The sequence below is a fragment of the Anoplopoma fimbria genome, chromosome 4, assembly GCF_027596085.1.
Source record: "Anoplopoma fimbria isolate UVic2021 breed Golden Eagle Sablefish chromosome 4, Afim_UVic_2022, whole genome shotgun sequence".
NCBI classification, from domain to species: Eukaryota; Metazoa; Chordata; class Actinopteri; order Perciformes; family Anoplopomatidae; genus Anoplopoma; species Anoplopoma fimbria.
The window spans coordinates 19,297,116-19,320,678 of NC_072452.1; the positions used below are offsets into that span (position 1 = coordinate 19,297,116).

General features: G+C 39.5%; 2 protein-coding genes across 2 annotated transcripts; one reads left to right on the top strand and one right to left on the bottom strand.

Annotated features, from left to right (window-relative positions):
* The first annotated feature begins 1,566 nt into the window (after positions 1-1,566).
* LOC129089745 (uncharacterized) lies at positions 1,567-7,027 on the top strand. The gene is made up of 2 exons (XM_054597103.1): positions 1,567-1,681; positions 2,104-7,027. Exon 2 carries the CDS (start codon positions 2,199-2,201, stop codon positions 4,647-4,649), a length of 2,451 nt encoding a protein of 816 aa, XP_054453078.1. The 5' UTR covers positions 1,567-1,681; positions 2,104-2,198; the 3' UTR covers positions 4,650-7,027.
* Positions 7,028-7,837: 810 nt separating this feature from the next.
* On the bottom strand, positions 7,838-18,880 carry LOC129090161 (cytokine-dependent hematopoietic cell linker). Its single transcript, XM_054597700.1, has 17 exons — positions 18,729-18,880; positions 16,274-16,327; positions 14,042-14,195; positions 13,051-13,103; positions 12,911-12,953; positions 12,002-12,058; positions 11,887-11,921; positions 11,759-11,769; positions 11,595-11,669; positions 11,327-11,348; positions 11,117-11,141; positions 10,949-11,033; positions 10,848-10,864; positions 10,680-10,771; positions 9,984-10,061; positions 8,712-8,867; positions 7,838-8,624 (listed from the first exon to the last, which is right to left on the bottom strand). The coding sequence occupies exons 2-17, from the start codon at positions 16,274-16,276 to the stop codon at positions 8,472-8,474; spliced, it is 1,059 nt and encodes a 352-aa protein (XP_054453675.1). The 5' UTR covers positions 16,277-16,327; positions 18,729-18,880; the 3' UTR covers positions 7,838-8,471.
* Positions 18,881-23,563: the final 4,683 nt, after the last annotated feature.

Consider the following 23,563-nt stretch of genomic DNA (forward strand, 5'->3'; position numbering starts at 1 on the left):
TGCTGTGCTTGTGTAAACAAAGCAGCAGTGGATGAGAGACTGCAGACAGAGCCATTTTAATTAGGTTTTGCTTTTGTTTACATGTTCATGCTTGTTTAACTAATGGATTTATGAAATATTGGATTTTTACTGGCGGATATTTCATTGCGCTTACGGTATCGATTGAAGGAGTTAATGCAAAAACGATTTGTTATTAATACACTATATTTTAAGACAGATCACAGGAAGAGTATTTGTTGCTGTGGTGTGTGAAAGTGTTAGCAGTTATCTTGATCTGACATTGAGCGTACGAGAAAAAGTAAAGAGTGAGACACCACAAAAACCCCGCCACAGCCCATCAACAAAAACAGTACGAGCTTCTAATAGCATGCAATCTGATATGCTCTATTGCAGACTGAGTTTCCACCTGGCACTGATCCTGACAGCAGTGACTGAGGATCCCTTTGATAAATCATTCAGTGCCTCAGTACACCAACAGGCCCAGCCTATTAGAGTAAAACAGAAGGGGTGCTATAAGCCAACTATCTATCTATCTATCTATCTATCTATCTATCTATCTATCTATCTATCTATCTATCTATCTATCTATCTATCTATCTATCTATCTATCTATCTATCTATCTACATAAATGCATACATACATAGATACAAACATACATACATAAATAATATAGAGAGATAAGATAAGATATAAGAGAATTTAATTGTCATCCATATATATGCAGTGCAAAAGCAGTATGTAAAGGAACGAAATTGTGTTTCCGTGGTCCCAATGCAAACAGAAGAATGAATGAATTAAGATACACAACAAATAACAAGGTACAAAGACGACTACAGATCAAGACACAAGACAGGGAAGTAACTAATTGTGCAATAACAAACGTATGCACGATAATATGACAATATAAATGCATGTAATGTAAATATGAAAACAGGAAGAGTAAATAAATGTAACAAATGTATATGCGAAGTGCAATTAACAATAATAAAAGCAGTTTTATTTTACCTGAAGATATTTACAGTACCAGTCAAAAGTTTGGACACACCTTCTCATTCAACTACTTTGAAGAATCTAAAATATAAAACATATTCTGGTTTGTTGAGCATTTGTTTGTTTACCACATAATTCCATATGTGTTCCTTCATAGTTTGGATGTCTTCAATATTAATCTACAATGTAGAAAAAAATAAAAAAAATAAATAAAGAAAAACCATTGAATGAGAAGGTGTGTCCAAACTTTTGACTGGTACTGTACGTCGTAAATAATATTAAAACATTGAATAACAGCATGCACCGAATATATTTTATAAATATGCACTCAGCCAAAAAAAATAACAAATTAAATATATAGTAAAAAAAAATTGAAATAAAGAAAAAACATTTAATGAGAAGGTGTGTCCAAACTTGTTTTGACATGTCGTAAATAATTCCCCAAAAAGTCCAAATAAAACATATAGGGAGTATTAATCCTGAAAACTCTGATTTGTATTCTCCACTTTTATTTTGAAGGCGAGCACAACCTTTTTCCGGAAGTGTGTCAGCTAGCCACAGGTAGCTAACGAGAAGCTAACGCGAAGCGGCTCGGTTGGTCCCGTTGACAAAACGTCTAATATCACGTCCACGGGGAGGATTTGTTGATTTCAAAACACACAGCAGATCAAAACAACGCTCTGCTTTACGGTACGTTGTGGGAGGGTTGACTCTGTCGCGACACAGACGGCTGTAAAGCGGCCCGTCGTCGGTGCGACCCCCCCTTGTTGTGGTGTGATTTGGGCCTTTTTTTCCTCCCTTGTGTTTCAGAGGAGGATAGCCTCGAACAGCAGCAGCAGAGGGGAAAAAAACCAAAACAGCCACTTAGTGATGTGTGTGTGTGTGTATGTGTGTGTGTGTGTGTGTGTGTGTGTGTGTGTGTGTGTGTTTGTGTGTGTGTGTGTGTGTGTGTGTGTGTGTGTGTATATATGTGTGTGTGTGTGTGTGTGTGTGTTGCTTTCAATCAGACGGCTGCAGGCTGAAATCAAACCCTTCATATGAGGGTGGGGGGGTATGGGGTCTGTGATTTCTCTGTGATTTATTGTCTTTTCCTTCCTGTTTCATTTCCACAGTGGGAAGACGTCTGGTGCTGCCCCCCCTGTATGCCTGCAGGTAGTGGTTTTGGTGGGACCTGCTGCCAGTTGACCAGCGGACCTCACACCTCATCATGAATCCTGTCAGCTATCAGAGCATGCTGTCCTCTGTGAACGGGGGACACCCCAGTCTGGTCCTGGATCGGGTTCTGGGCTCCTCCAACGTGAAGTACTGTCAGAAGTGTGGCTTTTCCTCTAAGGACGCTGCAGAGCTGAAGAGGCACATGCTGGAGCACAGAGGGACGAGGTATTACTGCTTCTACTGCAACAAGGTGTCATTCAGCGAGGCGGAGCTGAACGCTCACATGAAGCAGCACAGCTCCACGTACCCCTTTAAATGTCCTCACTGTGGGCAGGGCTACATGAGGAGGTTGTGCCTTGTTAAGCACATTGATCGTTTGCATAATAAAAACATAAGTCAAGGACCGGCTAAGCCTGGAACGACCAAAAGTCCACACGCTCCCGTCTCCAGTGCCTTATCAAGTGTGCCCACTGCTGATCCAGCGTCACTCCGACCAGCTGTTCGAGTGACGGTGCCCGCCTCGAGCACGCCTGCAGTCAGGCAGGGTAAAGATGAACTAAGAGGGAAAACACTGGACTCGGACGTATCAAACGGCGCTAACGGTAACGCGGATCTTTTGAACCCTTGGAATGGACTCATTCATCACAACAGGGCTCTGACGGTTTCCCTCCCAGAGGAAGTAACGATCCCCGCCGGCTGTTTGGTCGAGCTCGTGGAGGTGAAGACTGTCAACGGGACGAAGGAGCTGAAGCTGAGGCTCGTCTCTCAACAAGAGAACGAGTCCGTGATAAAAGAGACGAGGACCACAGTCTCTCAAAACAGTGCACTGGGAAAGTCTTTCTCATCCTCGTTAAACCACCAGAACACAGTCAAGTCCATGAGCATGGGGATGTGCACAGTGAACAGGAAACAGTGTGAAACAAAGACTGTGAACGTGGAGCGTCCTGCTGTTTTTCAAGGGAACATTTCCAAAAACCTCCCAAATCAACCAAACAAAGAAAAAGCTGGATTCAAAAGAGCATCGCACGAGATAATCAACTTGGAGAGTCACACGGTCGTTCCAAACAAGGTTCCCAAAAGCATCATCAATCACGTAAGAGAAGGAAACGGTGGGATCAAAGTGACGCAGGGTGAACCGGTGAACCACAACGCCGCTCTGTCTTCTGTTATCTGCAACCGGGTCGGCCAAAGGTCGACGAGCGGCCTGCATCCGGAGAACATGGGAGCATGTGTTTCTCAGAGAGCCGTGGACGAGAGGAAGAATTTAATTCAAGAGCATTCCAGGAATATCTCATCCAGGAGGGCAAGCGACGCAAAAATCTCTCCTCAAGATGTTTCGGTGGCTGTTAAGCTGGAACCCGGAGAGACCCGCCTCAAGAACGACGCCTCTCCACAAATAAAGAAAGAGCCGGTGGGATTGAACCCGCAAAGTTCTTCCTCTCCTTCCTTGAGCGCCCTCTTGGCTGCATCTGCCCAAGTGAGACCTCCGGCGGTTCTAGTTTGTAAGGATAAAGTTTTAAGTCCGTCTTTTTCGATCCCCAGAAGTCTAAATGAGTCCTCGCCGGTCAAAGCGTTTGTGCTCTCCAACCGCAAAGGTCCAAAGATGTCGGCTTGGTCCCAGGCAGTCAGATCCAATGAGAGAGCAGGAGACGGGGACACGCTGGAGCCAGAGGGTTTCCCCGTCATCTCCTCTGTGTTTTCACTGAGTCAACAACCGGAGGACGTCCAAGGCTCCATGCAACCGCTGGTCATGGCTCTGCGAGGCATAGTGATGGATAAAAGCAACAGTCCTGGTGGCACAACTCAAGATCACATCACGGTGGCAGAGCGGGCGGAGGAGGCGCTGAGGCCCTGCGCTCAGGTGGCCACAAAAGAAGCATCCATCATCCACAAGCTTTTATCCACAGAGCTGATCACCAGCGAGACTATCAAAGTGGAGGATAGAGGTGTTCAGCACCCTTCTGCACTGACCCAAAACCACATCAAGGAGAAACAAAATGGCACTACGAAAACGGACGATAAGAAAACGCACGTTTTAAAATCTTCAACAGATGAGGAATCTGTTTCCAAAATTGCTGCGCACGTGGCTGCGGAGCCTCTACAGCAAATGGCAAAGAGTGAGCACGACATCTCAAAGTTCCTGACTGTCTCTCTGAAACGGGTTCAAGTGGGCCTGTGGAAAAAAAACAAGAAGGCGCTGAAACTTAGGATATCCAAATACAAGACTCGGGTGCCTATCGGCGCTCTAACTGACTGCGCGGTCATTTACCCGATGCCGCTGAAGGTGGACCAGCTGGTGAAGCGGCCGGGCCCCTACCAGCCCGTGGTGGTGCTCAATCACCCGAAGCCCCGGGCCTCCGTCCAGGGCCCGAGAGCAGACACTGTGGCGGACAAGGGGGAGTCCGAGGTGGCCCCAAAGTGCCAAATCTTAAAAATGAGGCTGAGCAAAGTGATGGGGCAGAAGTACGAGGTGATGGGCTGCACGGTCGGCGTCTTTCCATGAATTCATCAGACGATGTATCACTGTACAGAAGTGTTAGTTTATGAGAAAATAACGAGTATTACAACGGGGGAGATGTTGACTTAAAGAAAGAGAAAATATTACGGAGCGTAAGATTTAAAAAAACAAAACAATGGACATGTGATTATCATTGTGTTACACGTATGTTGTTTAAAGGCATGGAATGTGGAATATTCAAGTGCAATGCGTTTGACTGCTTTGAGTCGTCATGGAACATCTGCTTTAGTAGATTTCAGTCACGAATACACAGATGTTAAGTACTGTTAACAGATGTTTGGGAGACCAGTAGATCTGTCAGAGTTGAGGCATAAATGCATGCTGTTTACTTTAAAAGCATAACATACTGTATTTATTTCTTTTTTAGTTTTCATCAGTAGTGTTTTGCTTTTTATCTGGCTCCTCTAAGATACAACCTGAGACAATGAAACCTTTGTGTGAGAACCCACTTAGAGTCCAAACAATGTCATGAAGATACAGAACATGCACATCTCCCCAAAAAAATCGACATTAAGTAATGCAGAAAGTTTTGAAACCCAATTATGTGAGATTAATTTTGGGTAAAGCCTCGTGCAACATTTAGCACAAATAATATACAATGAAAAAATGTCTTATTCAAGTATGAATGTCCATGTTTCTCTTTTTAAATGCTCATATTAAGAGAACTGTCCGAGGCAAAGAAAACAAATCGGTTTCCAGTCTTCGTATACGGACCAAGCACTTTTTCTTTCTTTTGTTTACTTTGATGAAGTTGTGTTGACAATTCAGTTGCATCCAAAAAGCCAATTTAACACGATACAACAATAAGGCAAAAAAGCTCCTCCATATTTGGCCTGAGAAAACCGGGTCCCTTAGAGATCACAGCCAGTGTCATCATGTTTATTCAGTATGGGTCAGTGTAGTGTAGTGTAGTGGTGCATTCAGGCACTCTTCACAATCTCTGAAATTTGGGGAAATATTGCGTGACCGTGTCGTATTTATTTGGTCAACAGTCACAGTAAATTCATCCAAGTGAACTGGACCATTGGGAAAAAAACCAAAAAAACACTATAAGTTGTAAATAATGAAAGCTGGGCATAGACACACTACTCTTTGTTCTTGTTACCGGTTTGGATGTGTTTTTAATCACTGGGTGTTGCAGAGAAACGGGCGTTATGTTTGCCAGTCGTCCTTCATGTGTCGTGTGAGGTGAAATGTTTCAGTTGTACTGTAAACTTAGAATGTGCCCCAGTTTCTCTCCAGTATTTACCACTCCGCTGGCCTTTTTCTCGATGATAAAACCTTAATGTTTCTGACTTTACCAGTTGACGAGGAGTGCCTGAATGCACCACGAGTCTTGACGTCTGTTAGGCTGTGAGGCCAGAGCGAACGGCTGTAATTATGACTACTCCTTATGGTCCAGATTGAGAAGAAAAGTGAAGTCTGTAAGAAGCATTCTGCATTTTTATTCACGTTTTCAGACTCTGTTTTTTGTTATTCTTATCACATTTGTTTTTTATCATGAATTTTCTATTTGTAAGAGATATTTTGTGATTAACTTATTTGAAGCAAGTGTTAGCGCCATCTTGGATCATATTTACTCCTTGTGCCATGCGACTTCCATGTGAAGCCTCCTTTGCAGCTCCTTAAACACTGGTGCAAAATGGAACCGATGAAAGCATCCCCCAACTGGTTTATTACTGTTTATTTGTTTTTATGTACATACTAAGTGACTGTGGTTCACCTGTTAAGACCATCAAAAGGACACAATCTTCTTTCCTGATGCTCTGCAGAACTGTTTCTCCTCTTGTGACGGCATTACGACATGTGTGTGTTTATCATCAGTAACCATGATGTATGAGGTGCTAGACCTATCAGTTAATAGGTTTTGGTTGCCCAGTTTCTATTCTGTATATACGTTTTGATCACCCACAGATTTTATTGTGTACATACCTATAAATATAAAATGTGATAGTTGTTGTTAATACTCCGTAGAGGGAATGGTTGACGTTCCACAGCCTCTTCAGCGAAAGCAGTTATGTTGTGCTTTTACTTTCTGAACACTGCGGAGTCAGAAGCTGACGTACTTTATTGTTTGTTATATAAATATATATTATTATTATTTTAAAGGTGTTTAAGGGCGTGACAGCTCCCTCTGAATGTTTTACTTTGCCTTCCATTCACCTCTCATTTGTGCTCAAGCTAATTTTGGTTTACTCTTTTTGTTTATTATCGTATTCCATGCTTTTATAATAACAATTATGTAACTCCTCTTTTTTCTATTAAAACGTGATCACAATTTGTATTCTCTATTCCCTTCTGTTCAACGCATTGGTAGAGGAAACACTCAGTTAAAGTCCTTGTTGTGAAAAAGTACATGAAGCCTTGACCTGGTGTTGACTTAAGGTCCTTTCTGTTTTACCTGGGTGCTAATAGCGTCTGCCTATTTATAGACCCCATGCAGGAGGAAAAGCACCGTACCAACCATTTATTTTGCATAATTAACATCTAGTTATCTGTACTATATGTCAAATTTAAAAAGAGGGAATTTTAAATGGAAAATGTGTAGAGACACTGATCGATGTATAAATCACTTTAATGTTGTAGCTTGGAAAGGTGGGGCTTATTTTATTTACTTAATACACTGCTGGGTAGCTTACCCTAAAATAATATAAAATGATTTATTAGTTGATTTATATTTTGTATTAATAATCTTATTATGTTAAGATGAAACCTAATTAAATATGTCAAAATAAATGAAGGGGAGTAAACCACTAAAATTTCAAAGAGTAGAAGTATTAAGAAGGTTAACACAAAATGGAAGTACCTCTAAACTGTAGCCTTCCTAAGTACAGTACGTGAGAAAATGAACTTACCTAAACTTTCCACCACTTTCCAACAATGTTGACGGATTGAGTCATAATTTGGAACTCGAAGCCAAAATCTCACGATCAGAGAAAAATTCATTAAACTATTTAGTTAGTCGATCAATACTTTAAACGTTATCAATCAAAAATGGCAAATAGTTTCTGCTTCCAGTTTGTCACATGAGAGTTTGTGCTTCTCTCTGTGTTGTGCCATTAAAGTGATTATCATTGTGTTTTTGGACTGTTGGTACATGAAAAAAAACAAAACATAATGAAAATAAAATAAGCAACAGATGAATTGATAATGAAATTCTTTTTTAAGGGTGCAGACATTTTTTTTATTGGCACAAGCAAACACTTTTCACAATTTTTGCATACTCAGACAGCTTTTACCCAACACGCTTATCATGTCCTTGAGTGGGTGTTTTGGGTTCCAACCAGATGGTGTTTGTGGTGAACTTTTCTGAAGATTATACTCTGTGTAACTAATGTACATTGCCAAGAAATGAATGTTGGAGATGTGTTGGAGTGTGGTTCACATATTGTGTTGAGTCAAGCTTGACAGGAGACCCAGCCGGTTATTGCACGGATAGGTACAGCATGAGCTCATAGCTTTTATCTGAATCAGGTCAAAATAAAGAGCAAGGCCACTGGGGCATAAATGTATTCTTAATAATAGTGGAAAATATTACCAGAAAAATGTGCTTATGACATAGAAAAACAAGCATGGTTACATACTGGCTTTTTAAATATTCACAAATTAATGAAAATAGGTGGTAAATGCTCTGAAGCGGCTCTGGGTTTTATGTATTACTCTACACACAGTAAATATATTATGTCAATCCAGTGTGTTTTTATTAACATTTAAAAAAATAATTATTAACGTCTTGGAGGTCCTAAAGATTTCTTGGCTGAGCTGAAGTTTCCATGTCAGATTTTCTTTGCTGGGATGTTTCACAGTTTATTGCAGCAGCTGGTTAACATCCCTTTTTGTTAAGGGATAAGTCAGCACACAGTTATCTGGACATTTGCCTCCGGGCATGGTTCTCCCGCTGATGAGTAATATTGGGAATATGGTGTGAATCTTGATGATATCTGCGACAGAGTCAAACATCTGAGGAGAAATAAGATGTGAGATTTCAGTAAATATAACAAAGAGAGCGCTTGATTAAATGTATTTTTGAGATATAAGGCCACTCACATCATTTGATCGTTGTCCCGTTCCCAGGGCGTACTTTCCGGAGGTCTCAATGAATCTGATTTTTATATTGTAAACCTTCTTCTCGTGATACACAACCAACACCAAGGGCTCCCTGTTGGTGTTGACGGAGCAGTCTCGTACCAAAAAGGCTCCGTCCTAAAGGGGTTTATGTGGGAAACAAAAGTAGTTAAACTTTAGATGTTTTAAGATATATATATATATATTTTAATCTCATATTAGAGGAGATACTGTGTCTTCCTGTTTCCTGGTTAGAAGAATAGCAATAATACAAATGCACGGTTATTTAGATTAGTTTATCCCATTCAAGTGATTCAAATAGGGTCTCAAAAGGTTAGAATAGGTGGCTCAGTTCATTCATATTGAATACAGACCTATATTTAAAATGACAGTACAGCAGCAGCCAGGTTCAATGGGAGGCTTAGATTTGTCAAATATCAAAGTATACATGTGCAGACTTGAGGTCAATATCTGAATGCGTAAAAATAACAAAACTTTCTCTATTTGGCAATATTGAATCATCATTATCAAAATGTAGAATTACTATTTTTTAAGAGATAATTGTGCCAATCCGATAACAATCAATGCTCTCAAGGCATGGCAATCAACCCGCCGTCTTGAAGGGAGATTTAAATAAACCTCCACATTTCCCACCATAACTTGTTGGAATGTTGGATTCTGGCTTCCGGCAATGGGATAAGAAATGTGTAATCAAATGGGTGGATTAAATTTAGATAACAATCTCATATCGTTTAAAAAGATAATAATTACAATGTGTACGACAGTTCAAGATCACCTAGAGTGAGGAATGCTGTTTCTACAGCCAGGGAAGGTGTCTCATAGTGGATTTTACGATGTAATGAGTGGCATGTATACTACTTCTACACAAAGGATTCAAGGTGTGTCGGAGAAGGAACTGTGACTATTGATGAGGAGACATGGGAAGACATTTGGAGTTACGCAATAAAGATATCTATCTGTACTCGCAAAAAAGCAACCCAGTTTAGATTCATACATAAAACATATTGCCGATGGTAATGTTGTAATGGACAGAAATATTGGTTTGAAATACTGGATCCAGTGTCTTTGATTTTGGGCCTCTCAAGTAGAAAACCACTGTAGCTAGCAAAAGATTATGGAAAGCTAGAAAGTGTCTGTTACTATTGCTTTAATGTTGGTTTTATTATCATTCTCCTTGTGGAAAGTAAGAAAATACAATACGTGTATTGTTGAAACAAAGAGGAGAAACATTACCTTGTTCACCAGGTGCAAGGCGTGCTCGGCATCAGCTCGAGAACAAGCCCCAACATACCAGTCTTCTTCACTGTACGTCTGCCAAACATTAGTAGATGGAGGAAGAAGAACTCAGATTCTTTACTCAAGTAAAAGTAGTAAGCTTAAAATACACTGTTACAAGTAAAAGTCCTGCATTTTATAATCTTAATCTCAAGAAAAATATTAGCATCAAAATATACTTAAAGCACCAAAAGTAAAAGTATGCAGAATAGCCCTTTTCATAAAATAAAGTAAAATATATATTACATCAGCGGATTATAATTAGCTATGCATTAATAAGTACATCGCTTTAGTGTTGCAGCTGCTACAGATGAGGCTAATTTTTAATTATTTTTTATATTTCTGGGTTGTGTAACCTATAACAATACATCATCATTTGAATAGTTGACTCATGTTTCATATTAATTATCTAAATCTGAAAAAACTAAATCAGCTTCAAGGAACTGAATCAGTCAAATAAATGTAGAGTAGAAAACAGTTTGTCTTCAAAATATAGAGTTAAAGTAAAAAAGTACCATAAAATAGAAAGCACAATACCAAAGTTGTGCTTAAGTATTTGAGATAATATACTTAGTTAAAATCCACCACTGAATATTATAGAGTTTATTGAGTAATAGACTATTTATTTACTGTATTAAGTAGCAGCGAGTTTACCTGTTGAGGCTTTTCCTTTGGAACAAAGTCATGTTGGTCACAGTCTTCTTTGGTCTGAGGCCACTCATGATGACGTTTTGATGGCACCCTTTCTTTAAATAGACGTTAGTGTTGACTCATTTATTCAATAACTATATAATAATACCAATGATTTATAACACTACTTACCTAGGTTTTGTTGTGACCTAAATAAAGGAACAAAAGAACAAATCAAACATGACCTAACACAACATAATTGCCCGGAAATGCCTGAGAGATGAAACACACACCTTGTTTCTAAATTATGAGTTTCCAAATCCAGAGAATGTCTTAGATTGGTATGCAGGGATGAAACACTCTCAGCACGCTGTAGACCTAAAAACACATTCAACATGTTTACCACTGGCAAGACGTTTTTTAACCAAAAAATGTTACATTCACTCTTATTTAGCTCTTACCTTTGATATGTGAACGTAATTCCACCTATTAGAAGTGTTAAAAGGACAATTAGATTAAAAAAACAGATAGTTAAGGAGTCGTTTCTAGTCAGGTAAGTTTAATTGTGCAGAATAAAATATAATTCACATAATTATAATTAAAATAGCATAGCTTAAAGTGCTGGAATCTGAAACTTTACTTGTAGTAATGCAGCATGTTTGACTACTTACTTTTTTAGTTGCTCTCTGTCCACTTAAATGAAAAAAAGGCATTATTTAAATATTATTATTTAAACATCAATCAAAATATGCTTGACCAACGTTATTCTTCTGTGATTATGTTTCTAACCAGCAGATGGCGTCACTGCCACACTGTGCAAACTGTAAACGTAGAGGACTTCCCTTCACTTTCCACCATTCACACATAGGAACGAGGTCACACAGGGTCAAAGTCAACTACGAAAAAATAAAACAAGTGATGGTAAAAACTGTTTCTCACGCTCTCCTGCAGGATTCGCCTATAGTCAGACCAGGCAGGTGATTCATTATCTCTTTTGGAGGTGATGGAGATCGCCTGGAAGTACACAGACTTCAGCTGCAAATCCATTCACAACTCATTTAAACCCAACAATGAATTACTTGAATAGTAACGGAGCAAATTACCTGCGTGGGCGCTGTGACATTAGAAAGAGAGAAAAATCATCACCTCTTTTATGATTTGCATTAAACACAGTTTTTTGACACAGAAACAGAGTCAACAATATGTACTGTATGTATGGTGAGGTGTTTACCTGCTCTCCTGGCAGCACAGGTGTGAACTTCTTATCTGTAAGAGCAACATGTGAATGTGTGAGATGCTTCTGGGGCCAGAGGACGGTGAAAAAAAAGTTCATTAAATTGTCTTACCTGATTTGATCTTTCTTCTGCCGGGCTTCAGGTCTCTATTTATTGCAGGTCTGCTGACTAAGAAAAATGAAATATCAGAGAGAAATAATGTAAAGTACTTAAATGGTGCTTTGAAGTATAATTTGAGTTCTGGTACTTTATCTCATGGGGAAATTTTACCTTTTTCCGTAAACTGCAAGAGCTAAAGTTTAATTTAAATTGAAACATTGAATGCATCAGCTGACTCAAAAGCCATCAACTGAAGTATAACATGCTCCTAAAACTATCAAGGTCAGGATCTGAAACACTGTTGGAAAGGTGCTTTATTAATGCTCTGAATATCAAATTTAACCCCTTTAAAAAACTTTGATTCGACATTTTGTTGATTTTCATTACAAACACACATTCCAAAAGGTATTAAAAACATTAAATGAGATTTTTAAAAAAAAAACGTGTGCAGATACCCTGAACTGCGACAAATATCTGGATCTTTAGCTGGTGGGTGCTTGACTATGTTCATTAGCTATAGTTGCCAATTTAACAGTCTGCCTCTTGTAGTGTACAGGGGATTAAATCAGAGCTATTTTCTTGAAAAACAGTCCAAGCCATGCAGTAAGAACACAATACAAACAATACAATGAGCTAAAAGAGACTGAAAAGCTCTGCAGAGGTGGTTTTGTGTCTGTTTTCAGTGTTTTCAGTTCTATGAGCGACCTTTTACATCCTAGAGAGCCATTTGATTTAATATTAAATCTTAAATAATGCGGTTTAAGTGACCCTGTGTAGCTTTTGCTGAGCAGCAGCCGGTCGCCAAGTAGCAAAAAAGTCATAAAGTTGCCAACATCAGCTAATATCAGCCACACTAAGCTACACTTTACTGGATCCAAGAAATGTCTGTATCTCATCAAACTTCAGATGATGTCACTTTACCTGAAGTAGGTGGGATTTCTCTTGGGAGGATGTTGAAGTTACCCTGATGAAGAAGAGAGCACACAGAGTATAAGCAGACATTTACAGCAGCACAGTTGTAACGGAGCATTAATCTGTATAAATCATAACAGAAAGCTTACAGTGCAGGGTGATGAGAGGCTCTGAGCCGACGATGACCTTGGGAGAACCCTGTCTTAAAAGCAAAAGAAGTTGAGATGCCCTCTCTCTTATCAGTGACAGTAATGGCAGTAGTTTTAGTACTTTCAGTAGTTCCAGTGTTAGCAGACACTTCAAATGAGTTTGTATCATTGTTGTAACTCGGTCGCTGCCGGTCCCAGCGGCTCACAGCAGCAGCAGACTGTGTATTGATTACAGATGGAGAAAACACTCGGAGTGTGAACAAAATTTAAAAGCCATGTTCGGTGTGAAGTTGTAGACGTGCAGCTGCGAGGCCCCTGGCTGTGGGCCACATCCACGCAGGAGAGTAAAGGGAGTCTATTCACTCTACAGGCTTCCCTCTCCTTCTCCCCCCCTTTGGCTGCTGGATAATTGTAATCTCCCGCAGTCTGCCTCAGCCAACAGATGGCCCTGGAGACCCACCGGCAGATCATGATCACTCAGCTTGAGCTCTCTCTCTCTCGCTCTCTCGCTCTCTCAGATACACACTGCTTTCATTCTCAGCACACTTTATGGTGGAGCTGTTATTTCACTTCATTCAGCTTCACTCTAATTATGTTCACCAGAGCTTTTCTTTGTAGAAAAGTGAAATAAACTCTCTCTCATTGTGTCGCAATGCAAACACTAAGACTTTGAGTTCATTCTTAGGTTTTTGGATATAGGTTTATGAACTATTTAGTTGCTATATTTTAATACTTTTAAGGCAGACAGGAATGATGAGAGTAAGAAGTGTGGTGGCAAATATAAAAGGTCAGATTCACTCCTACACACTGACAGAATTACTCAACCCACTGAGCTCACGAAGACGACATTCTCTGTTTTGACAGTTCAAGGTTACAAAACAAAACTTAAACTAGACATTTGTGAGGACTGAATGACACTACAGCCACGCTTTTTTTTTAGAGCACGGTGAATGTGTATGAGAATAACAAGTCATTGATTTTTCTTCTCTACCTGCATACTCTCTCTCTTCATTTATGGGTCTTGCAGGAAGTATGTGCACACGAATCACTTCCGCCTGGTCATCCACCACGTCGTACTCATGCTCCTCCACATTTTTATAGTGGCGGTATCTTTCATTTCTGTTCATGCCTGTCCTGTTGCGATCCTGTGGGAAAGAAATAGCAGTTTCTTGAAATTGGAGATACTAAGTGTACGATAGACAAGCTCTATCTTGGTCTTGTAACACAGAGCTGTTAGAAATTGTGTGTGTGTCACCAAGATTTAATACAAGAAAGAATGCCTTTGATACATTACATTACATTACAGTCATTTAGCAGACGCTTTTATCCAAAGCGACTTACAGTAAGTGTATTCAACATAGGTATTCAAGAGAACTACTAGTCACCAGAAGTCATAACAATAACAATATGATAATCTCATTCTGCATCCATTGATTTACTGGAAACAAGTATACTAATCTGGTATAACAAAATGAAATCAGTAAACCTGTTCACTTTTGTGTCTCGCTCATTACATCAACCATCACACAGTAAAATATTGTGAGCCGACAGTGTTAGATTTTACACAGCACTGATAAGCACAGGAAGTTATAATAAGGTGTAGCAACACAACCCTCTGAGGGATTTCCTTTTTAAAGCTTCACTCTGTACAGCCAGACACTAACATGCACACATTTATAGCCGATCTGGTTAAAATAAAAAATGTTTCTGTTAATTAATGGAGGCAATGTGACTGTATATATATATATATATATATATATATATATAATATTGCGTTTTTTACTTTTATTTTAGAGAGGACAAATTGGGTTGGTATGACATGCAAAAAAAGTCCCACGGCTATAATCGTATCCGGGACATTGTTGTTATATGGCATGTGCTGTAATCTCGCATAGCCAGACCGATCTTCACAGCTCTATGTCAGCGCTAAAGAAAGGTCTTATCATTCTGCTATAGTGGGGAAAACGCTGTGAGTTGTTTATATTTATTTAAACCGATCACATCGTCTAGGGAGGCGCTAAGCCCAGGATGCAGAGTAGGCAGCCTCAAAAATAGATAGTTCAGATAGCAGAAGGAGAGGAGAATGCCACGATGAATTTGCGGCCAATGGCAGGCTTATACCCAAATTCTAAATCCGCTGACTCAGACTACATGTGGTATAACTACAGGCGCGCCTATACCTGCATTTTAAGCATACTGTCCTCTGTTGCAGGTTAATTCATTATGATATCGTATTATAATGTTTATTTTCCAGTTAAGCCAACATATAACTTTCCACAAACAATTTAATTAAAATATGCCTCAGCCCTTGTTGACTCGCATTGAGGAAAAGTGTGCTGAACATGTCAAACTCATCTCTCTGTTTAGAGGCTGCAGATGTAAGAGGCACACTTGCAGTCTTCAGGTGGCTACAGGGATCTAATCAACTACAAGGGAAAGCTGTCATCATCCTCTTTAAACCCAGTACAGACTCTGCAGTATTAGCATTACTGCGTTAATGACTTCCTTAATTTCCATTTGTGATGAGCACCATCATGGTAAAGACAGAGGGGTGAAAGGGACAACCTGAGAAGAGTTCATGTGATTTTGGAAGCCTAAAACCAGAAACATGATCTCAAAGAAAACATTTCACACCTTGTGCAGTTTCTCTGTGCTGCATTTCTAAAATAGCATCATTAGCCAACGACGTATAGAAAGTACATCATAAAAAGCATCAGAACATGATGGCAGGTTTCCCAAAAATAGAACAGCTAACACAGTCTGTTACTGTGTTTCATTACTGTTATCAATGTCACTGTTTACAGTAAATATGCACATAAAGCATTCATAACCACAATTAAACATTAGGATAATAATGTTGTTTCCTCTTTTTTATAGATGTATTCAAATGACTCCCTCAAATGACATTAATTAATTATAAATCTTTTGGGCTTTCATTAATTTGAGAGTAGATTATAGTTTTTATTAGTAAAACTAAATACATTTAAATATTTTTAATAATTTAACTTCAAAAGGAATATGAATGCAAGACAAACGTTATTAATCCTAATCCACATTGCTGATCTTTTTGCTGAGCACTAACAGAGCAGTCTCATTCTTTCCTCATTTCCGTGCTAAAAGGTAATCACACAGGGGGGCTGCAGGCTCTCAAAGCTTCTCCTGGGAACATTCATGTGGAACCATCGGGGAAACGCTGTGATACGGGTCGGGCGCCATAACTCACCATTATAACAGCAGACGCATGGCTGTTCCCTCTCTCTCTGCAGCTAACGAGGGCCTGAAACAAAAATGAAAAACATCATTAGTTTGGTGTTCTGCTAAAGAATGTGTCCTTGGATATTTCCTCCTCAACAGTTACACATGCAAAAGAACATGGTATGATCTGATATATTTGATTATTCTTTGCAACATCATGTATGTCTCTATATTAAGTAGAACAGCAGTAAATTCTGATTTAAGGTAAACACTAAAAAACTTCCCTGAAACAAAATATTTACATTCATTTTTTAATCAGGCTTTCGCTTTTACAGCTTTTCATGAAATCACTTAATATATATATATATATATAATGATAATATACTTGGAAAACACTATTTATTACTTTTAAAATATGTAAACCTTAAATATAATCAATTTATTTATAATAACTATATAATTAAATAATAACATCCCTAAAGATATACGGATTAGTTTGTTCTATTTGTAGTGATTATTATAGTTTTGTCAATTTTTTTATAGTATGTATTTATATATATCACCCAGTACTTAAAGTGAGACTTTGACAGAAAGAAAGAAAGAAAGAAAGAAAGAAAGAAAGAAAGAAAGAAAGAAAGAAAGAAAGAAAGAAAGAAAGAAAGAAGAAAGAAAGACAATTGAAAGGAAAAATAACACAGAGTTCCTCTTTCAAAATATAAGGGTGTTTAATAAACACAAAAAAATACAAGAAAAGTCTGAGGTTTTGAAAAGTAGCTTACGGTTGCTAATGTTTGGGGAGATAAAGCAGTGTGACTGACATTACTTAACACCACCATCTCGTGTGTCACTTGTGGTCACAGTGACTGCTGTTCAGCAAAATATACATAGTTTCACATACACAGAGCAGAGCGGCCAATTAAAACAAGAATAATTCTATATAATATTATATTGCTTGCCAAGAGGTAAAGTCTGGTGTCATCAGCATAGTGCAGAAAAAAAGTCGCTCTATCTGCAAACTATGTTACATATTACACAACAAATTCAGTTAAAGCTTTCACAAGTACCACTATTATTTGTAAATAAAAATGACAGTACTAAGATGCATACAGAGCAACATTATTAAATGTTTCACTTAATTTAAGCAGGTAGCACCTTGGTATTTATTAGAAGTGTCTGAGTGTTCATCAGCAGGGCTGGTTTCAGACATATATTGTGTTATTTTTGGATAGTGCTAACAAAGTGCCAGACCTTTTTGTGCTCAACAGTGTCATGAATATCACAGAGCCAGAAGGAGAGACGTTGTTGTGATCTGAATCTGGATGGCAAAAAGAGGACTGAAACTGATGTGGGTCTTTGTCACACTTTTTAAGATATATTATCATTTTTAAAATCATGTTTCCACCAAAATAGGCAAGAAGAGAGAGATAACCAAAGGGTCAGCACCAATCAATCACTCCTTGATTGACAGGTTTTTATCTTTGAATCCTTTTGGCTGTGAAGGAAAACAAAACAGGAAGCAGGAAGGAAACCTAAACCAAAATAGAAGCGAGGCTTAGGGATTGTGATAATGCCAGGAGACATTACAGGCTACCAACTCACAGTCCCAAAAGGGAGAATCAAACTCAGTATTGGATTTGGCAGTGTGGTCCAACACTCAGCGGGGCAGGCTGTCTACTTTGCAGAGCTTACTGGGCCATGAGAAGTGGTGTTGGAGGAGACGTCCGAAAAGGAAAGCAGATTAGATACTTGGAGCTAGCGTCTGAGGTTGAGCGGTTAGTCTGGAGAATAAACTTCTGCCCCATGGAAATTGGGTGCAGAGGATTTGTGGCAACTCATACCACCAGACGACTTAAGGATTTGTGACCTGGCTTTTTTACGGGCATCAAGAAAGTATCAACTGCAGAGAGCGAGGAAGAGCTCAGTGTGAGGAGGGAAACAATATCAACAGAAACCAAACTGGAACACAACATTCTTGTTGCTGTTGAACAGTTCTTTAAAAAAAAGCCACGACCAGATGTGTTCAGTTTTTGTGCAAATATTTAGGTTCTAAAATTAACAACATAAGTGTGGTTCTTTTGCAGTAAACATGCAGCGCCTTATTTTAACTACGAGACATTTTTTGTTGTAAAGCTGTAAAAGCTATTATTTAAAGTGAATACAAGATAGTTTAAATGTATAATCAGTGTTATGTGCAACTATAACGATGAGTTTGCTCCTTTTTTTTGTAAAAGCGCTGTGACTAAGCGTCTCCCCAACACTTAATTCACACACCCCATTTCCTTATAAAATGAGATCACCCCTGCCCTTCATAAATTACAAAAAATCTTAGACCAAATTAAGACTTGTTGAATTTTAATCAAAGCAGGAAATATTGCGTTTCAAAGCTTGTCTCGTCTTTATAGCCCATTACTTTTCATCTATTTTTACAGCAGAGCGACTTTAAACAGCTTTTCTACGAACTCACAAATTCAGCAGTTACTTACCTTTTTCAGAAGACTTGTACAACAAGCACACCTGCCACAGTGGGTGTCCGGCAAATTTTGGGCTATTTGGTTAAATGTATTTGGTTCCAGAAAGAGTCTGCAGTTTTTATTTCCCTCGCAACACACCTTCAGAAAAACCCTGGGCTGCTTCAAGTCTGACTGTCGGAGTTAAGCAGCCCACTGCAGTAACCCAAAATGACTTCCTGTGTGGTGAAAAACTGGCCTATAACCCGAGGTCTTCACTTGTTTTAGACAGTGAAAGGTTTCTTTGTGGAGGGCTTCGTCTTCTGCACCTATGCCCTGATTTCAGAGTATTTGCGGAAACATTGTTTATGATATGGGTATTATGTTTTTTTAAATGTGTCTTGACAATACATTTCTGCATCAAACTTCTAATATATATGAAAAGGTATTGAAGGTTTGATGAAGAGCTTCAGCCTTGGCGTTGTTAGCTTTTGTGGTGCAGTGTGAGATATTTTCTTCATGCAACACACATCTGAAAACCACTCCCAGACCTTTTGTAAATGGTCTGGGACTAGGTTAAATTAATCTGCCAGTGCTACGGGTATTTCTCACCTAATTTGAGCAGGAACATGGTGACATTTCAACATTTGCTCTGTCAAGTGCAAAAGGAAGCAAGGTGACATTTACTCTTTCCATCAGATCATCATTTTTATATCAAACAGAAGAAGAAGGTGAACCCAAATTACTAAATTCTATTCATGCCATTTCAAAGTGATATTTCACTTTAGTGTAATACTTAAAGTAAATAGCATAAACACTTAATGGAGAGTCTACTGCCACTTCAGCTATACTTTAAGGACTCTTATAAATGTCCAGTTACAACATGGATTAGTACCAGCAGGCTGGTTAACAGATTAACCCCATTTCTGACAGTGAGAGGCATTAAACTCTATTATTAATAGTTGTCATATAACAGCTGAAATGAGGCAGAAAAATCTGCTGAATCATGCTGAGAATATTTGAACACCGGCCGTGAAGCTGGGTTTTATTGGCCCGTGTACAGGGCACACTGACAGTAGGTAGAGATATATTTAGGGGTGAGCATTACTCAGTTTTATTTAAAACCTGGCTGCTTGTCCAGGAAATTACATGGGTGGTATCTTGATAAAAATCCGGATGCTGTAACCATTATTTGCAAAACTCACTTTCTAACCCTAAGGGAAGTGAATAACTTTTTTGGGTCGCTCAGGTCAAAGATAACACGGCTAAAGGAAATCTCTTGTCTGTTGTAACATTGTTTTTAGATTTCTAGCTCCAGTCGTCTACATTTGTGGTGGTAACATTGTGGTCACCTGTATAATGCTGAAATCTCGGAACACGGCGTCATAGCGGAAAATAGGTCAACAGACTTGAGCATTCAGACGATCGTGTTGTTAACCTGTACTTTTGCTGAAAGTCCCTCAAAGTAGAACCATAACTGAACTCTAAGTCAATGTTGAACCAGAAAGTCGGTCAGTAAGCTGCCGTTAGACAGATTTTAGGTCATAATTTCGCCGCTTGTGCTGCTCTCCAAATAAGTTTCACTTAACTGCTCATGACCAATCTCACCTGTTTTTAAACAATGTCACCACATTCCAAGAATGCCACAATTAGCTTGGTGAGTATTATTACTACTATCATAACCAATAGAACCGATGGCAGAGCTACTAAGCAAAACTCAAGTTTAGTTTTTTCTTACGGAGGCAAAACAAATATATTTTACTTATATATTTGTGAACCCCAATGAATATCAATACATAACAATAACGATGTTAATTATTATGTGTAATTAAATAAAAAATCTAGAGAGATTGAACAATTCAGCTCTACAGAACTTTAGATTGAGTGAGGATCAATATTTTAAAGCAGTTTTAAGTGTCATTTAAACTAAAATCACTGAAGGCCGTGATAAATGTTGTGCAGCAACTCTCAAACTGCTAAAACATTTTTGGTTATTCATGCTGCCATGGTGCAGCGATCATTCACAAGTTGAGGGGCGACTTCTCTTTGATCAGCACACAAACTCTTCCTGTCTGAAGTGGGGGTTGGCGGCCCGGCCTCCTCCAAAAAAAGGCGATGCAGCTGAGCACAGGCGCACAAGGTCAGCCTCTCTCCTGTGGTTTCTTCTGCAACGGTATAGCCTGACTTCCTGTGAAAGATTACCATCTAGCCTCTCATATTCTCACTGATGCTTATCTTTTGAGCCACAAACGCCAACTCCCTGAACATCTCTACACCTTGGCCCCGAGCGACAGCCCCATCGGCCTGTCAATCTGGCAGCTCTTCCTGTGTCCTCAAACCCCCCCCTCCTCGTCCTCCTTCCAGCAGCCAAAAAATGAACCGACCTCCCCTCCTCTGTCCTGGACCTGTCACAAAGAAATAAGATCCGTGGTCCCAGCCTGGTGGGGGGTGAGGAACACAGAGGTTGAATATGGGTGAGGTGTGTGCATGTGAGGGTGTGTTTCATCCTCCTTCATGCATTCACAGGCATTTCACTGCAGTTAAAGTTATGATGGTAGATTCCCAGCTCCACAGGAAGCATGCATGTGATCATGACTAACCACATTAAGCCCGATATTAAGAACAGCTGCAGAGGTAGTCAGAATCAGGAGGCCCGCCTGTACACAGAAGAACCACAAAGTGATGTTAAGAATGTGGGTAGACGTTTCCTACCAAAGAATTATCTAGGTTTTTAATATGAATAATTTTTGTCTCAACAGAGCCACGTAGAACTTATGTCTCAAACTCTGGGAGAACAAGTTTGAAGCTATAATATTTCCGGTGTAATTGTAACAGGATTAGAGGCAACCGAAAAAAAAGGTGCAAATTCAATATAGAAATGAAACAAAAAGTGATTCCAGGACAGTTTATGATAAGCAAAAGTGGGGTGAAAAGTCAGCACTCAGAGGAGGTTGAAGCTTGATAATTGTTCAAATATTACCATAACTGATCACACTTTCAGACAAATAACTTTCATCAAATGCATTCATAATCCTTTTGACATATGAAAAGTGATGACAGTATCAGTGTGGATAATTAAAAAACAGTCACAGGGAAAAAGTTTCAGACGCTGTTTGACCTTCTAAGCACTTCGGTTGAAGTGTACATTTACAAAACCTTTCTTAACTGTTTGACTAAAATCTTTATTATGGCAGGCATAATAAGTAGTTTCACCAGAATGTGTCATAACATTTATCCAAACGCTAAATATAAAGACAGGGCATAATTTTAGGATGTGGTTTTTGCTTTTAGCTGACTTCATTGTGTACTCTCCACTTCTGAACCCTAAACTTACACAGTCACACTTGTCTTGGCTTAATTATAGACTGTATACTTTCGTTGGTCACCAGCAGGCTTTCAAGCCCAGCAGTTGTCTTTTCTAATCTCCAGTATAAAAAGAGAAAGATGACTATAGTGTCATACAGCCAGATAGATAAGATCAGAGAGAGAGGGAGAGGGCAAGCAGTCCGGCCCGTCTGGTGAGAGTGTGATGCAGCAGCGTGAATAATTAAAGCTGGGAGCAGTGATAGAAATCTGTAGACGCCAGGGTCGGATAATACTGGACGGATATCAGGGGCCTTTGGTGCGGGGAGGTGGCGGTCGAGACGACATTAGTCACTCTCGTCGTGCCCCGGGCGGCCGTCAGGGCACAGAGCTGAAGGTCAGGTGATGATGGATGGACAGAGACCGTCGGTGGCTCACCGCTGAAGTTGACTAGAAAACGAATGTCCTGTACATGAAATATTATCCTCATGGAAGAAGATACCTGATCTGATACTGCAGCAATGTGTCATGGCTCAGTGAACTTAAAATGAACATTGGGAGGTTTAAAAGAAAGAGAACAACTTTTTATAGGCAGAGGAGGCATACTGATGATGTTCAGCCACATGAGAACCCTTTCAAATGCAAAAATGTACCATTTGACTTTTTTTAAACATCAAATGATTCATTATAATTACACCTGTGTCTCTGTTTGTGTGCTGCCGTTCGAAGCCTCACGCTAACACAATCTTTTTTTTTCTCCCCTACATTGTTCTTTGTTCTTTGTGTCTTTCATATTTGCTGCATACAGACTCAGTCAGCTGTGACTGTGAATGAGGATGTGTTATTTTTGAGAACCAGTCCTCTGCAAGCAACCACAACTGCTGACCATTGTTATTCATGAGTTTATAAAAACAAAGATTCATCTTTGTTTGTCTGGCAAATGATGCTGCTCCAAATATAGGAGGTAGCCGTCACAGCATGCAAAAGTTGCACTGAAACAAGCCTCAGCATGAACTGAACCACAAAGGAGCGTCCTCCTCTTCCCTGAGCATTAGTGTGATGGTACTGTAGCTCTCTCTCTCTCGCTCTCAGTCCGTTCATTATAATGGTAGCAGTGTGTCGGCGGAGCCTCCATGACGGCAAGGAACCCCATATTCAGGTCAACTCGCAGCCAGAACGTTTCCTTGATTATTCCTTATTTATCCCAGTCATTCCCCCTGCTGTGGTGTGGAGTCTCAGGAAGATGTGTGCCTTGAATGAGAGGAGCCGGGGCTAATGATGAGCTGAGAGCGGATCGTTAGCAGGCTAGGAGCTGCGCTTCAGCCCACTCAGAGGAAACATCAAATCATCAGCAGCCCAGCATCTTATTTCAAACCAATAATGCAAGCTAGTAAAGCTAATGTGGAGGAGTTTATTGTCTTGTTTACGTTATTAAAATGACCCAATGTGCATCCACTAAAAGACTCACATGCTGAGAGATGAGATTCAACATTTTGGTTCTCAAAAATGTGTGGGTGCTTGCAGTGTAACAGTTTTTAATGACTGTCATCTGCATATACAAGAAAAAA

Excerpts from the sequence above, each read along its gene's own strand:
- LOC129089745 (XM_054597103.1), top strand. The coding sequence starts at position 2,199 with ATGAATCCTGTCAGCTATCAGAGCATGCTGTCCTCTGTGAACGGGGGA.
- LOC129090161 (XM_054597700.1), bottom strand. Across the intron at positions 12,954-13,050 it reads GCCTCTCATCACCCTGCACT|GGTAACTTCAACATCCTCCC; the intron begins GTAAGCTTTCTG and ends CTTCTTCATCAG. Across the intron at positions 11,142-11,326 it reads GACAGAGAGCAACTAAAAAA|GTGGAATTACGTTCACATAT; the intron begins GTAAGTAGTCAA and ends CACTTCTAATAG.